The 16,113-nt window shown below is 47.0% G+C and overlaps 1 protein-coding gene across 1 annotated transcript in view; it reads left to right on the top strand.

Annotated features, from left to right (window-relative positions):
- Window positions 1-16,113, top strand: part of LOC306835603 (collagen alpha-1(XII) chain-like) — an 86,335-nt gene that overhangs the window by 37,379 nt on the left and 32,843 nt on the right. The window contains 16 exon segments of the mRNA XM_079362246.1: window positions 1,712-1,841; window positions 1,996-2,132; window positions 2,662-2,704; window positions 2,898-3,026; window positions 3,148-3,290; window positions 4,603-4,735; window positions 4,847-4,864; window positions 6,179-6,318; window positions 9,331-9,460; window positions 10,566-10,714; window positions 11,063-11,192; window positions 11,712-11,851; window positions 11,924-12,053; window positions 12,148-12,287; window positions 13,170-13,299; window positions 13,925-14,064. Coding sequence (XP_079218372.1) covers window positions 1,712-1,841; window positions 1,996-2,132; window positions 2,662-2,704; window positions 2,898-3,026; window positions 3,148-3,290; window positions 4,603-4,735; window positions 4,847-4,864; window positions 6,179-6,318; window positions 9,331-9,460; window positions 10,566-10,714; window positions 11,063-11,192; window positions 11,712-11,851; window positions 11,924-12,053; window positions 12,148-12,287; window positions 13,170-13,299; window positions 13,925-14,064 — 1,962 coding nt within the window.

Raw genomic sequence — 16,113 nt, 5'->3', positions numbered from 1 at the left:
TAGCATTTAGACTGAAATATGTAAACTAACAAAACTTTTTTATCTCAAAATATAAGTTGAAGTATTTACCTGGGAAATCTGCAGAACATACAAAACCTGTATGAGTCAAGCATCTTTTACAATTCAGGAAAACAAAGTGTTGTACAATAGATATTATTGAGACCTGAGGCAGCTAAATGGTGTTTAAATATATTAATGATCTACACACAAGAATTTTAAAGGATGAAAAAGAAAAAAGTGTACAAAATATATTGAGGGTGTATTTCAGTGTCTTGGTGTCTGAAATACAGTTTGTAATGTGTAAACTTAACAGATGTTGTTCATGGAATCAGGTTAGATCATAACTTTACCCGAGTAGTGTTTAGTCTCTTTCCCCTGAGAAACAGTCATCCAAAAAAAACCAACATTTTTTTAAAATCTAGACAAACGCTGAGAACCAAAAAAAAAAAAAAAAAGATCTCAATTCACAGAACACACGTTGTACTAAAACGTCCGACAGTATGCAACAGGTAAGAGTTCATTCAACAACCAAACTTCTGAGGAGCTCAACCTTATTGCTCCATCAGTTTACAGAATGTGTATTTCCGTCTTTTGGGTGACTCAAGGTTGAGAGCGTAAATCAATCCCACCAACAATTTTTACAATTAAAAATTAAAAACAGCTGTGGAAGACAAACACACACACCATACTGTACACGTGCTTATTTATGATACAAAAAAACCTGATTCTAAAGCTTATTTATCTTCAGTTAAAATTGAAATACCTTAGTAATGCATTTCAAAGGTTTTCATAGAACCTAATGCCGTGGAAAAAACGGCGTGTGGTGCTTTTGTTCCCGCGGACGCCATGACTCAGCGATACAAGTTCAGTGAAGCACCGAGGACACAGAAACACACACACACGTCTTCATTTTGTGCGTTCACACTTTACGTTTAGAATTTCGGGCTTCTGCTCGTGCAGCTTCCAGATGGCGATGATGATGATGATGATGATGATGATGATGATGATGATGATGATGATGATGAGCACTTAGCAGGACAGGAGGCGACCTTGAACCGTGCAGCTGGGGCTCAGGCCTGCAGAAGGCCGAGCCCCTCCGAAAGATGAGCTCACGGCGTGAAGTCATCACAGTGACACAAACACAACAGATTAATCTGCAAAAACGTGCAAATCACACCGCCAAGGAAAATCTGTGTCTGCACACGAGCCGCTTTTTCCTGGAAAGGTTTGCGAGTGGAAATGAGGACGTTAACAGGAAGTGGATTATTTATCAACATGAACGCTGGTTAACATGATCGATGAGTTTATATATGGCTCACTGTGCTGTGATTTAATATAAATATTAGAAATGCTCGGCGTGAACAGCCTCCCCTCCTCTGAGTGTTTTTATGAGCTGGCTGCAGAGACACGTTTCCTCATCCTGCAGAGCGCCGCCGCCGCTGCTGCTGCGTCATCGAGTCTGGTTCGAGGTCTCTGGTCCACACGGGACGCCAGCGCTCCATCAGACCAGTCACAGTACTGCAGCGTTGTCTTCAGTTATGTGCAGGGCTGACTTTGAGCTTTGACTCACTTCCATGAAAACGTCATGTCATGAATAAATTGCCGTGTGACTCGACTTGTGACGTGTGCTGGAGACTTGAAGCTCGACGTGTTTAACCCCCCCGCTCCACGCTCCCCGCCTCACGCCTTTCCTTCCTCTGTCTCGCTGCAGCTCCGTGTTAGCGGCGGGGTCACAAACGTCCAGCTGGAGAGTCTGATACCAAACACGGCCTACGCCATCAAAGTGTTCGCCCTGCACGGAGAGGCTCAGAGCGGCTCTCTGGACGGGACCGGAGTCACCTGTACGTATCCTGCTTCACTGTGTTTGTGCTTTATGTTCACCTGAGTGTGCGTCCTTTAAACAGGAAGCTGAATCTTATGTTCATGTCATCAGACCACCAGAACTTCTCTTGCATGCTGGAGATTCATTTTTTGTCCCCCCCCGTCCTCCCTCAGTGCCTCGGCCTCCCGCCGGAGTCCTGAGAGTCACCGACGTGACTCACAGCACCATGAGGCTCAACTGGGACGCTGCTCCTGGAGCGGTCCGCAAGTACATCATCAACTATAAACCAGAGGACGGAGACCTGAAGGAGGTAATGCATCCATCCAACACAGGATTACACACTCAGTCCTGTCCACGCTGAAAACAATCCGACAGGTGGTGAAGTCCTCGTGGTGAAGTCCTCGTTTAGTGTTCAATGAGGAAGATGATGATACATGTCAAAAGCAGAAAGTGAATATTGAAGAGAATCAGATTTGTTGATTTTCCTTCCTGTCGGTCAGAAGCGTGACAGACGAGCTTTTCCAACATGCAGAGATTCATTCTGACAGAGCAGAGCAGCGAGAGAGTCACACCGGCACCACCTCGCCCGCTTAAATCTGCAGCTGACGGTCCAGTCGATGAACACGTTTTGACGCTTCCAGAGAGTTCTGGGAGGATGAGTCACAGAACATGGACTCCTCTTCAGGAGCTGAAGGTTTCCAGTGTCTGCAGAGGGACGCTGGATCGTCTCCTGCTATATGTCCAGGTTTCACTTCCCTCTCTGCCAGGGTGGAAAACTTTACAGAGGACACAGCTCTTCTTCTTTTTTTTGACATAAAGCTGTGCTCTCATATTCTCAGACTTTACAGCACAAACTGACCACGAGGCCACCGACGCAGTCATGTGATTAAATGTGTGATAAATCATCTGTTGAACTGCAGGGAGTCTTCTTTAACAGTCCCAGTGTTGAATTGGAGTCATGCAGCTCTAAGCTCAGTTTCTGTGTGTTTCCATGCAGAGCAGAAATGTTAGTTTCACGTCAGGTTAATAAAAGTAAAAGGATTCTTCCTGACGATCTGTGATCTGTGCCCTGCAGGCGAGGTGAACGGTGACATCACCACGCTGGATCTTTCCAGCCTCATCTCCCAGACTGAGTACGATTTGGCCGTCACCCCGGTGTATGATGACGGACCTGGAACTGTGATGATCGGGAGTGCAATCACAGGTCTGCTCCTCATGTGTTTGTTTCCCCAACGAATCAAAGGAACACACAGCGGTGATTGCGACATGCACAGATTCTCTCCGCTGACTCCTCCTCCCTCTTGTTTTCCGGTCGGCGTGCACAGATGTCGTTCCCGCTCCAAAGAACCTGCAGTTCTCCGAGGTGACGCAGAGCTCGTTCCGGGCCACGTGGGAACACGGCGCCCCGGATGTGGCTCTGTACCGGATCGGCTGGAACAAGAAGGGGGACACCGCCAACGTCCAGTCTGTAAGTTAGCCGCTACCTTTCCAATACGTGCACAATCAAACGCAGTAAGTCAGGACAAAACACGGGAACAGCGAGGATTCAAGGTCAAATCACATATCTACAACACGCTTCGAGCTACACATCTGGTACCTCGGCTCACATCCACGATGTCGCCGGATTCGTTTTGTCCGAGTTACATCCTTAATGCTAATCAGCATGTGCATCTTCAGCAGCTGGATAAACAATCCAGCCTGGTACTGTCTCTTGAAATATGCAAATGAGCTTAGCTTGGACGGCGTGCTCCGTCTGCAGTGACACCAAACATCTGCTCGGAGTTTCCTCTCTCTAACCAGTAGTGACGGTTTTCCGCCCGCAGCTTTTCCAGTATCTCACATCCTGGTTTTAAACCGGAGCCTCGACTCAAACGCAAACCGTGCACCGACCGGGAGACGGTTTGGTTTGAATGCAAACGTGAAAAACGCGGCCGCGCTGCAACGCTGTCATCTACGGTTTTTATTTTTATTACAGAAGAAGAAAAGAAAACAACATGACTAATCCATTGTGGTTTCACAGATTCTTTAAACTGACAAGCCTCACAAAACGCAGCGAACGCGGTTTGCCAAGACTTAAGTAAAAACATCCAGGAAAGCTGGAGCGTTCATAAAGCTCTCTTTGTTTCCCCGCTTATATAACCAAACCGTCTCCCAGTTCGGCAGAAAAGAAAAAAAAGAGAATGACCTCAGAGGATTAACCTGCAACAGTTCACACTTCACTGTCCCTCATAATCAATCGCTTCAATCACACGCGTCGGAATCCTTCTTTTTCATATTTCACTCTTCTCATTTATTTTCTCCGAGTCGGGCCTCGAATCGTCTCGAGCGGAGCCAGACTCAGAAAGTCCTGCCAGTGAAACAAAGAACACAATCACATAGATCTGCGCCGACAGAAACACATGAACAACGATAATAATAATAATAGTAATAATGGAAAAACAAACATGGACAAACCAAAGCACAAGTGTGCAAAGAGATGGTGCTTCGGTTTGTTTGGGGGGGGGGGGGTTGGAGGGGGTTGGAGGGGGTTGGAGGGGGGGGGGGGGTTACCATGGTGGGTGGGGTTGTTCTCCAGACACAGCTGGTTCTCCTTTCTCTGGTTTATACGTTACTGAGGGTTAAGCCCCGATCACTGTCGGTCCCTCCTGCAGCTGCTGAACCTCACAGTGCAGCTGAAACACCACCAGGCGTTTCCACGGCGACCAGGTAAAAAAAAAAAAAAAAAAAAAAAAAAGTCTCCTTCACGTGTGTCACTAACACTCCTGTCCTCTGTCACCAAGGCCATCCTGAATAACGACGAGACCTCCCACGTTCTGCAAAACCTGGACCCAGACACCGAGTACGCGGTCACCGTCACCGCCATCTACCCTGACGAGTCCGAGAGCGAGGACCTGATGGGGAGCGAGCGCACATGTAAGCAGACCAGCAGCTCCTGAGAAAGGAGGAAAAAAAAAAAAGAAAAAAAAAGATGTTTCTCACAAATGTAAATATTAACTCTGTCGTTTTCTCAACGTCTCTTTCTAGTGTTGACCTCTGCAGAGGGTATGTCTCATGAGAAGGTTGTTTCTGTTTGTACGGACCATGTGTTGAATGACTGAGGACCAAACAGACCAACAGCATGTGTGTGTGTGTGTGTGTGTGTGTGTGTGTGTGTGTGTGTGTGTGTGCACTTTAGTGCTTCACTCTGCGTTCACACCACATTGACTTCAGAGCTACAAACTCCATCCCAGCTCAGAATCAGAACGAATTTGTCTCGGTGCAAAAAACAGCTAACATGGGAAACAAGGCGAAATCATTCTGAATAGAAAGTTTATTTATTTATTTATTGTTTTATTTCAAACATGTGAAGACAACAACAAAATAATAATAATAAAAAATATATGTATTAAAAAAAAAACGTACTTAAATAAAATAGCTACTTTATAGCTAGTTTAGCTAGTTTTTTTTCCCCATTGATTGAACTCAAACAGGAACATAGTTTACAGCTGATAGATTAGCAGTGTTGTTGCTAGCTGAGTGTAGAGTGATTTCCTTTCTGTCATGGATACCTCATGGATATGCTACCTTAAAATGATGCTAAGTTTGTCGCCAAGACTGGAGACTAGCTTGCTAGCTAGCTAGCTTGCTGGCTAACCTCCGCAGTCGTAGCTCGATTTGAAGCCATGCGAGGAACTTTAATTTGTAACATTACACGTTTCCTTTTTAAATACTTTTCATTTCAAACATTAAAAAGCTACAAAAAAAAAGAAGAAGCATTATTTGCATATCAACACTGTTCCATGCAACCGAAAAACTGTTAAAACAGTTTTTTACATTTTATGTTCTGCGGCTTAGAAAAGATGTTTTGATAGCAGCATTCGAGTGATAGCACAGATAATGTTCATGGAGTTTGAGCAGCTGACTGTGGTGTGAACGTCGACTCAAAGCCTGAAACTGTCACAAGTCATCGTCCACGGACACGCGTCCAATGAGAATCCATCATTCACCCCCCATCGTTCACCATTTTTGTCATGAATCATTTCTGTGGTCACGGTGTCTCCTCATCATCACGTCATCCTCCATCAGCGTTCACCTGACTCATCTCCTCATTGTTCCTGCATGTTGTTGTTTGTGCTGGAGGGTTGGAGGTCCATCAGCATCTCAAACATGTAAAGAACATGAAGCTGACGAACTCCAACCCTGCACTGACCGGCTTTATTGACCACCATGCTGCTTCCATCACAGAGAGATAAAAAAAAAACCTCGGGGATTGTGGGAGCTTAACCATCATCATCCTCACCTTTATCACCGCTAATAAAAAAATAAATAAATCACAACGTCCAGATTGTTTACTGGATGTTCTTTGTGTGCTCTCAGTGCTTCCCGAGCCTCCTCGTAACTTGAGGGTTTTCAACGCCACCATCTCCTCGCTGACGGCGAAATGGGACGCGGCCCCCGGCCCCGTCCAGAACTACAGGATCACTTACAAACCCGTGGCGGGAGGCGATCCCATCACAGTAAGTTCACTCCTTTGGTTTTGGAACACAGGGCGGAGAGTCGTGCTCTGATTGGACGAAGCCGCGCCAAGTAATTACACGAACCTGCAACACGAGAGAAGAGAGCCGTCAGGTCACATATCCGAGCCCTGAAGTTTTAGGTAGTTTAAACCAGACAGCCGGAGAAACACAATACGATGTCTTCACACGGAGCACTTGGCTCTTTGTTTCATCAGGAGACAAACGCTGGAGCTGCTCCACGGACAGCGAACAAAGAAGTCACTTTAGACGCTTTTAATATGTTTTCTTTAGTTTTTACGACCAAGCTGTCCGTAGTCCTTTTATAACTGTCGAGGTTTACCAGAAAACAAGTCCCGCTCTCCCTTTACAGCCGAGCTGAGAGCATCCAGCATTTAGCAACTATGAGACAGAATTCCTCTTTCGGGTGGATTTTCCTGAAAGCGGTCGAACAAATGGAGGTTTTTCTTCGGTGGCGAGCTGCGGTCTGACCTGTGGGAACATCTCCAGCGAGCTCCAGCCACTCGATGACAGATCTCTGAATATCTCAATGTAATGGAGAGCTTTGAATCTGTCTGAAGAGTTTACTGTACGACTCCCAGAGCTCATTTAAGAAGCACATCAAACTGTGATCAGACTGATGGGATGTGAAGTTTTCTGTCCTCTGGAGAAACACACACGTTACACTCTGCAGGGAAGGAACTCAGAACAGGAATCAGACATCTACTGTAAAAGAAGGACAGTCACATTTCAATTAAACACAAATTCTTAGAGTTGAAATATACTCCAAAAATGTCCTTCAAAGAAGTGCTTCAACAAAGGGGAGGTAGGCTACTGGGTTCTGGACCAGAAACATCCAAAGACAGAGGAAGACCAAGTCTGCACCCCAGAGACTGCTCCAATTAAAGTGATGAAGTGTCACTTCCTGTCAGCCACTCTGGTCACTTCCTGTCAGCCTCTCTGATCACTTCCTGTGAGCCTCTCTGGTCACTTCCTGTCAGCCTCTCTGAACACTTCCTGTCAGCCCTTTCTGATCACTTCCTGTCAGCCTCTCTGGTCACTTCCTGTCAGCCTCTCTGGTCACTTCCTGTCAGCCTCTCTGGTCACTTCCTGTCAGCCACTCTGGTCACTTCCTGTCAGCGTCTCTGGTCACTTCCTGTCAGCCACTCTGGTCACTTCCTGTCAGCCTCTCTGATCACTTCCTGTGAGCCTCTCTGATCACTTCCTGTCAGCCTCTCTGGTCACTTCCTGTCAGCCACTCTGGTCACTTCCTGTCAGCCACTCTGGTCTCTTCCTGTCAGCCTCTCTGATCACTTCCTGTCAGCCTCTCTGATCACTTCCTGTCAGCCTCTCTGGTCACTTCCTGTCAGCCTCTCTGGTCACTTCCTGTCAGCCTCTCTGGTCACTTCCTGTCAGCCTCTGATCACTTCCTGTCAGCCTCTCTATCACTTCCTATCAGCCTCTCTGGTCACTTCCTGTCAGCCTCTCTATCACTTCCTGTCAGCCTCTCTGATCTCTTCCTGTCAGCCTCTCTGGTCACTTCCTGTGAGCCTCTCTGGTCACTTCCTGTCAGCCTCTCTGGTCACTTCCTGTCAGCCTCTCTGGTCACTTCCTGTCAGCCTCTCTGGTCACTTCCTATCAGCCTCTCTGGTCACTTCCTGTCAGCCTCTCTATCACTTCCTGTCAGCCTCTCTGATCTCTTCCTGTCAGCCTCTCTGGTCACTTCCTGTCAGCCTCTCTGGTCACTTCCTGTCAGCCTCTCTGGTCACTTCCTACCTCTCCATCCTCGCTCGTTGTTCTAACTCTCGGATGTTTGATGCTTTATCGAAGTGTCTGCTGGACGAAATGTAGAATCGCAGTAGAATTGTAAAAACGTCAGAAAAGAGAGCGTCGCCAGATTGTGTCATCTGGTTCACGACAGTCTCCCCGAGCCCGACTGTGTCGTTTAGACGAGTCCTCCGTTTGGCCTCCGCACATTCCTCCCCAGTGACTCAGCAGTGATCAGTGCTGGAAATAACTTGAAAGGAAACTATGGGCAATATGAGAAGAATTTCAGTGAGTTTCACATTTTTATTGTGTCTCTGAGATGTTATGACAGAGCTCCCCCAAACAAAGAGTGGGCGTCCAATCATGATGTCACTGGTACAAATCCGTTTTAATGGCTCTTTGATCCGCTCGCTGCGTCAGTCGTGTTACCCTGAAGACTCGGAGCATCTGGCGTCCTGTTGTCTCCTGCAGGCTTGTTGACTTTAACATCCGTCATATGAAACCAGACGGGATGTTTGTTTGTTCAGGATGAGCTCAGGGTCTCATCACCGTGCTGAAACCCCCCCAAAAAACAGTAAGAGCCAATTCTGAGAACTGTGCAAACACATGGAAAAAGACGGAAAACGACTGCTTTTAAAGGGGGGCGGGGCCTGAGCTGGACTGTCTAACAGCTGAGAGGAATTACAGCTCTACATTGAGCTAAACTCACGTATAAATCATGCAGGACACCCATTGAGATAATGATGAAGAATCCCAGCGAGAGTCTGCCGGCTTCCAATCCTGTACACGATGACGCACTTTAACTTCCTGTCACGCCCCACCATCAGGCCGTCCTGTGGGGCTGACAGCAACCCGCAATTTATTCAACCCAAGAAACTGAGTCAAAATACAAAGTCGAAATCAAGGAAGCACAAAAATAAGAGTCAACAAATCAGCTTTTTGGACTCACATGGTAGAGGGTTGGGCTCGCTCTATGTCCTATTGTTTACGGTGAGAAGGCAGAACAAACACCTAGCTGTGGGAGTGTCACCCACCTGGGGGAGGGGCTACTGCCCTTTGTGATGTCATGAAGGGGAGGGGCTACTGCCCTTTGTGATGTCATGAAGGGAACATCTCCAAACGGAGATCTATCTGACCTTTAATTGTCATATGAGACAAAGACGAAGTCGCTGTTATGTGTACAACATGATGTTTTGAATACAGTGTGATTTGTCTCAGTCTAAATCTTGAAACCTTTCTGGATGACAGGCTCAGGTGGGAGGGAAGAAGACCAGCTTCATCCTGCAGAAGCTGGAGCCCGACACGCCGTACACCGTCAGCGTGGCCGCCCTTTACCCGACAGGCTTCAGCAGAGACATCTCTGGAGAGGGACAAACCAGTAAGAGGAACACACAGTTTGAACAGTTCACTCTCTGGGAATGTACTCATGTTGATTTAGGGTTGAGTTGTTTGAAACATAAAACATCGTCTCGAGTTAAAATGTGAACTTTAAGTGTACTCGTGGAGTTATAGTCTGATGGCTCCTGTTTTCACCATCAGGTCTTTTTATTATCCGTTGAAGAAAGGAGTGATCTAATGTTTAACCACATCTCGTAAAAATTCGATTACACAACAATTATTTCTAATGTTTAACGACCTGACTGATAAATCAGGACTCTTCATGTTTTATAGGCTTGAGAATGTGAAACTAAGTGCTAACAAAAATGCTCTAAAATCTATGTTTTTGAAAGTTCTCAGATTTTTAAGTAAAAGTAAAAGTCATTAATCAAGTAAAAGTAAATAAAACGCTTAGAAATATCTCAACGCTTGTCTCTGGCTTTAATCAAGGCAAGTTTATTTATATAGTGCTGTTCAGACACAGTGCTTTACAGACATAAAAACAGAAATACATTAAAACAGAGCTTAAGGAAAGAATGCAATAGAAATTTAAAAAATGAATAAATAATAATAATTAAATAAATAAAATTAAAAAAATAAAAAATTAAAGGAATAAAAAAATAATAATAATTAAATAAATAAAATAAAAAATATAAAAGATTAAATGAATAAAAAAAATAATAATAATTAAATAAATAATATAAAAAATTAAATAAATAACAAAATTAAATAATAATAATTAATTAAATAAAATAAAAATAAAAAACAGAACATTTTTGCTGCATGATTAGCCCCTTAGCTTTCATTAGCTCATCGTCACCTCAACCAGCTCGTCTGGTTTCATTCTGACACGACTTCATCACATTACTGTTTTTGACATCGACATGTGTTAAATGTAATTACATGACAAAAACTCTGTCATGAAAGAAAAACAAGGGAAGAGCGTCCATCCTTCGTATTAGGCAGCCTTCATCCTCCCGCACACCTCCGCGAGTCAAGACAACAAACACGATAAAACCTCAGTGGAATAGGATGTAAAATAGGAGCTTCTGTTTTTGTGGGATGTTGGACTTCATCCTCCTCAAACCGTACGTCTGCTCCCTCAGAGCCTCTGGGTGGAGTGAGGAACCTGCAGGTGTTGAACCCCACCATGACCACCCTGAACGTGCGCTGGGAGCCGGCTGAGGGCCGCGTGAAGGAGTACAAAGTCCTCTACGTGCCTGCTGCCGGAGGAGCCGAAAGCATGGTAGGACTGGTAGGAAAAAAAACATCTGCTTCCTGTCAGCTGGCACTCTGCTGCTGTAGCTGATGGAGTCTTCATACCTCTGCACCTCAACATGTCAGCCTGATCATTATTTCAGCTTCTTTTCATTTAACACGAGTCATGCATGTTTAGAAGCCGAGTCCATGACCAGGAGATATTTGAAGACAGGCTTTGCCCTTAAAAAAGACCGAATAACTGGACGCAGTCTGGAAGTCTTCTGCATGGCTGACGATGCTGCTTCTTCATCATCCTCTCCATTCCCAGCATGCATGTCTCCTTCGTCTCCTGTCTGAGTTTGGCAGCAGCTCATTTATCTCGTTTTTTTTTTTGTTGAATCAGGAAACAGTGTCTGCAGGAACAGCCACCACCATGCTGCGAGGCCTGCAGCCCGACACGCTCTACACCGTGTCTCTGGTGCCCGTGTACGCCGCCGGAGACGGGAGGACCATGTCTGAAAATGGACGGACGAGTAAGAATTGACAACACTCACATATTTAGTGCTTTCGACTTCAGAAGGAATTCATTTTCTTTTGGGTTGTCATGACGACAACAAAAAACCCAAATGAGGAAGTTACTTTTTGTTTTACTGAAGTTATAAAGTATTTTAAATCAGAGGTTACTTCACGTGTGTGTGTGACGCATTTTCATGCTAAACTGTAATTTGTAGTTACAGCTTACTGCCACACGAGGCAGTAGAGATGTTGATCACATGAAAGTCATGACAGGAAGTGAATCGCTCATGAGTTAAACAGATGTAGGAGTAATCCCAGGACGAGTCTGCAGGGGGCGCTAAAAGGTTCCCTGACATGAAGTCAAAGAATTCCTGCCTCGACGTCAGACGGGGAAACCTCTTACTGTACATAGACTCTGTTCGACCAGCACTGGCAGCCCTGCAGCGTTCTGCCCCTCGAGAGGTTTCTCGCCAGCCGGCCAATCAGAAGAAAGTGGGCGGATGTGTTATTCTAATTCTTGATGGTGTCTCCTGTAGGGCCTCTGGGAGGAGTGAAGAACCTGGTGGTGACGGACCCCACCATGACCTCTCTGGCTGTGAAGTGGGAACCTGCTGACGGCGCCGTTCGCCTGTACAAGGTGTTCTACGTACCTGTCGCCGGCGGCCTGGAGGAGATGGTGAGACGCCGTTAACATCTACGGACAAGAGGCTGGTTGAGCAGACTAACTGAGGCGCTTCTGTGTGTTTAGGAACAAGTCCCCACCGGCACCACCTCCATCATCCTCAGGAACTTACTGCCCGACACGCCGTACACGGTGTCAGTGCTACCGGTCTACCCGGCGAGAGAAGGGAGACGCCAGTCAGAGGACGGGAAGACGTGTAAGTCGCTGTGGGGCTCAGACGTATGCGGTCAAAATGTGGGATTCATTTGGGTTCATGCCAGATTAAAATCCATCCACGTTCTCGCTCGCAGTGCCTCTGGCCGGAATCGGCAACATGAGGGTGACCAACCCGACCATCACCACGCTCAGCGTCACCTGGAACCCGGCCGACGGGAACGTTCAGGGCTACAAAGTCATCTACGTCCCCGCCGACGGAGGGCCGGAGATCGTGGTGAGTTCTTCTTCTTCTTCTTCTTCTTCTTCTTCTGTTGTTAACAGGTCATGTGACAGAACAAGGTCGCAAACGTGCGTCACACGAATGATTACCACGAGAGCGAGACGAAAAAAATCTGTTCTTACAAAATCACATCACGTGAAAACGTCCAGATTAAAAACGTCCTCCGCGTCGTGACAGTTAAATTAATCCTGACTATGAAATGCATGAAAAAAAACCCTGCAGTCTCCATGGCAACCGTCTGTTGCCGGTGTTTGTCCGTGACTTTTTAACTGCATGTTTGATATTCGAGATCGTTGTCACCGGAGCCAGGACGATGTGCGTTCAAGACTCCGGTCCGTAGGAGGCGGAGCTTCTCCTCAGTTGACAGTTTGATTTGAACCAATCAGGGGGCTGACTTGGTTTGAGAGATAATAATCATTCAGATAGAAGAAAGAACCCCGAGTAAAGACCGGTTTCACACCTGACAGCAGTTTTTTTCCTGCTGGATGATTTTAAATCGGATCTGGAAAAAGTTCAAGTATGAAATATTTTGGCAGCGAGCGCTTCACGCTCACCTGAGAAAATGAGATTCTGCCGTGAAAACAAGATGCAGCGTTAAAGAAAACAAATCCTGGCTGAGAAGTCGCTCCGCTCTGAAATGTTATTTTTACAGCAGAGTTAATAACAAAGCTGTCAGTCTTTAAAGAAACAAGCCATCAAGGCCTTCAGCGGGGATTTACTCTCTGACAGTGTAATCCCATCACGCAGCTGTCACACGCCTGCACTCAAAGCCTCCGTCAGCAGAGCATCCCTCATCGCTGAAGGCTGCATCACTCCGCAGCGTGAACACAATGAGCGGGGGGGGCGACGTTGAGCTCACCACGTGTGTCTTTGCAGGAACAAGTGTCGGAGAGCACCACCACAACCGTCCTGGAGAAGCTTCTCCCGGACACCCGCTACACCGTCACCGTGGTCCCCGTGTACGCTGAGGGGGACGGACCCAGTCTGACCGACACGGGGAAGACCAGTGAGTATCTGAGGGTCCACCTCGTCTTTACAGACACCGTGCAGGATGCATGCTTTCACTGGAGCTCCTGTGGCCTAGCGGTTAGCGCGCAAGTCGAATGTCCACAGGTGTTCACGATCAGATCACATTTTCTCGACGTCCTTCACCACGATCAACACGAGAGGTAATCAGAGGAAACACGCTTTAGTTTCCTCCCGGTCAAAGGTTGATTAAGTTCTCCTCTTGAGATAACCGAGCACGTCTTCTTTATTAGGAATAATCAAGTTGTGAACTTCTTGAGATAAATGCATTTAAACAAAAATTAAATTGCACGCCCCCGAGAGTTCTGCCTCATTTGATTTTTCCGTCTCGGTAAACTGCTCTGGCTGCGCCGCACATTCTGCGCTTGATTAATGACTTCAGCTGGGAGCCATTTGACGGACGGCACCAGAAAATCGCTTCCCAACGGTAACACAAATCCGTGATTGCATCAACGTCAGACAGAGCGGAGGAAAAGTGCGAGTGATTGGACTTTGGAGGGAGAAGTGAACGGCCCCCCCCGGACGCCCCTAACCTCTGGCTAGACGGCAGCTGTTGAGAAGCTGCCGTCCAGCCAGTGAGTCTCTCTCCCCGTGTGTCTGCTCAGGGCCGCTGGGCTTCGTGAAGAACCTGCAGGTGACCGATCCCACCACCAGCACCCTGAACGTCCGCTGGGAGCCGGCGGAGGGGAACGTACGCGAGTACATCGTGATCTGGGTGCCCGCTGCAGGAGGCGAGCAGGAAGTGGTGAGTCTGTATCTGCACCCTTCACATATGACATCACTCCCTCAGGAACGTTTAGACCTGCTGAAGCAGTCGGTAGGCAGAGCTCTGCCAGCTCCAGATGTTGGGATTTCACCAGAAGCTTCTCCACGCTTCGTTAGGATCTTTGTTTTTCTGACTGCCTGAAATCTGAACTCGATACGTTTTCAATTCAAACCAGCTCAAAGTGAAAGCTCAGCGAGCGCAGAGTCAGAATGATTGTTCAGTGGCTGCAAGGAGAGAAGAGGAACTTCAGCCTACTTTGTTTTATACTGAAGAGTGTGTGTGTGTGTGTGTGTGTGTGTGTGTGTGTGTGTGTGTGTGTTTTTGTTCTGATCCGTTTATGAACGAGAGGTTCAGTCAGGTCCAGGTCCACGTTTACCTGTTCTGTGATTTAAAGGCACAGTCAGTAATTTCCTCCTGGTCCACTTTAAAAATGTTCTGGTGTAAACTGTCTTTAGGTCCTGACAGGAATTAATAACTCAGGTTCTCTGAAAAAGGAACAAAGTAAATCATCTGTATCGGTTTGTTTCCACCAATGTCTGCCACGAGGTACCAATCTGATGAACCAATCACACGCCTCCCTGTCTCCCTGCTCTCTGATGAGCCAATCACAGGCCTCCCTGCTCTCTGATGAACCAATCACAGCCTTCCTGCTCTCTGATGAACCAATCACAGCCTCCCTGTCTCCCTGCTCTCTGATGAACCAATCACAGCCTCCCTGTCTCCCTGCTCTCTGATCAACCAATCACAGGCCTCCCTGTCTCCCTGCTCTCTGATGAGCCAATCACAGCCTCCCTGTCTCCCTGCTCTCTCCTGACATACTCTCCAGTAATCAGGAGTGCATGTGTGAAAACAGCTTTCAACCACAGCTGAATTGGAGCGAGACGGAGGAGATGAGGGAACAATAAAAACTAAAAAAAAACCCAACAACATCTGTTGTGCTTAATCCCAAATTCTTCATCTTGTTGGCTGAGCTCGACTGTCGATAGAAGCTCGAGACACGCAGCCATTATTTATCAGAAGAGCAGATTGAGGATGATTAAGCTTAAAGAGAGCTGCTATACGAGCGCTCACTGTTTGTTTATCGTGTCTCAACATGTAAATCATTCCTCGTTTGGACTCCGTGGAGTTGGACGGAGACGTTTTGTCCTAATTTGTCATTTTTGGCCTGAGGTTGGAGTGTTCATCAGCCGAGCGCTGCGAGTGGCGTGAGATGGTGAAGCTCGCTTTCTTTTCTGATCCTGGAAACGAGCCACATGTCTGTACAGTAACTATCTAATGGGAAACATGTCCCAGTGATGTGTGCTGCTTTTACAATATCTTCGGGGGGGGGTCGATTTTATTACCATTCGGTCAAAGACATGTCGTGAAATGGGATAATTTGTTTGGAAACAGCTGAAGTTATCTCATCTTTTTTGGCCGATTTTGGAGAAGTGATTCGATTTAAAACGGATCTGTGCAGAGAAATAACTGGGAGCAGTGCATTCAGAGGGAGGACGCTGCCAGCTGTGTGCAGTGCATTCAGAGGGAGGACGCTGCCAGCTGTGTGCAGTGCATTCAGAGGGAGGACGCTGCCAGCTGTGTGCAGTGCATTCAGAGGGAGGACGCTGCCAGCTGTGTGCAGTGCATTCAGAGGGAGGACGCTGCCAGCTGTGTGCAGTGCATTCAGAGGGAGGACGCTGCCAGCTGTGTGCAGTGCATTCAGAGGGAGGACGCTGCCAGCTGTGTGCAGTGCATTCAGAGGGAGGACGCTGCCAGCTGTGTGGTTAGCGTGAAGGTCTGGACCGTCCCAGGACGCTTGTTGAAGTGGAAGCTTTCTGCTGTAATTCCACTTTATCTCCGAGCTTCTGCTGTTCCTGTGACTGAGCTGCGCGTCCTGCAGACGGTGACTGACTGAAGCGGCGTCCAAGAAGAGAACGAGACATTCAACTGTAACATCGCTCAGACCCGCAGCCTCTCTGCGCCGGCTGCCAAACTCCTTTTTCTTTCTTTTTAACGTCTCTGTCAAAGACTTCTCCAGATCCTGAAGTT

Source organism: Symphodus melops (assembly GCF_947650265.1).
Source record: "Symphodus melops genome assembly, chromosome: 1".
Taxonomy (NCBI): Eukaryota; Metazoa; Chordata; class Actinopteri; order Labriformes; family Labridae; genus Symphodus; species Symphodus melops.
Note: the sequence above shows the minus strand (reverse complement) of the source record. Positions and strands in the feature narration are given on the sequence as shown.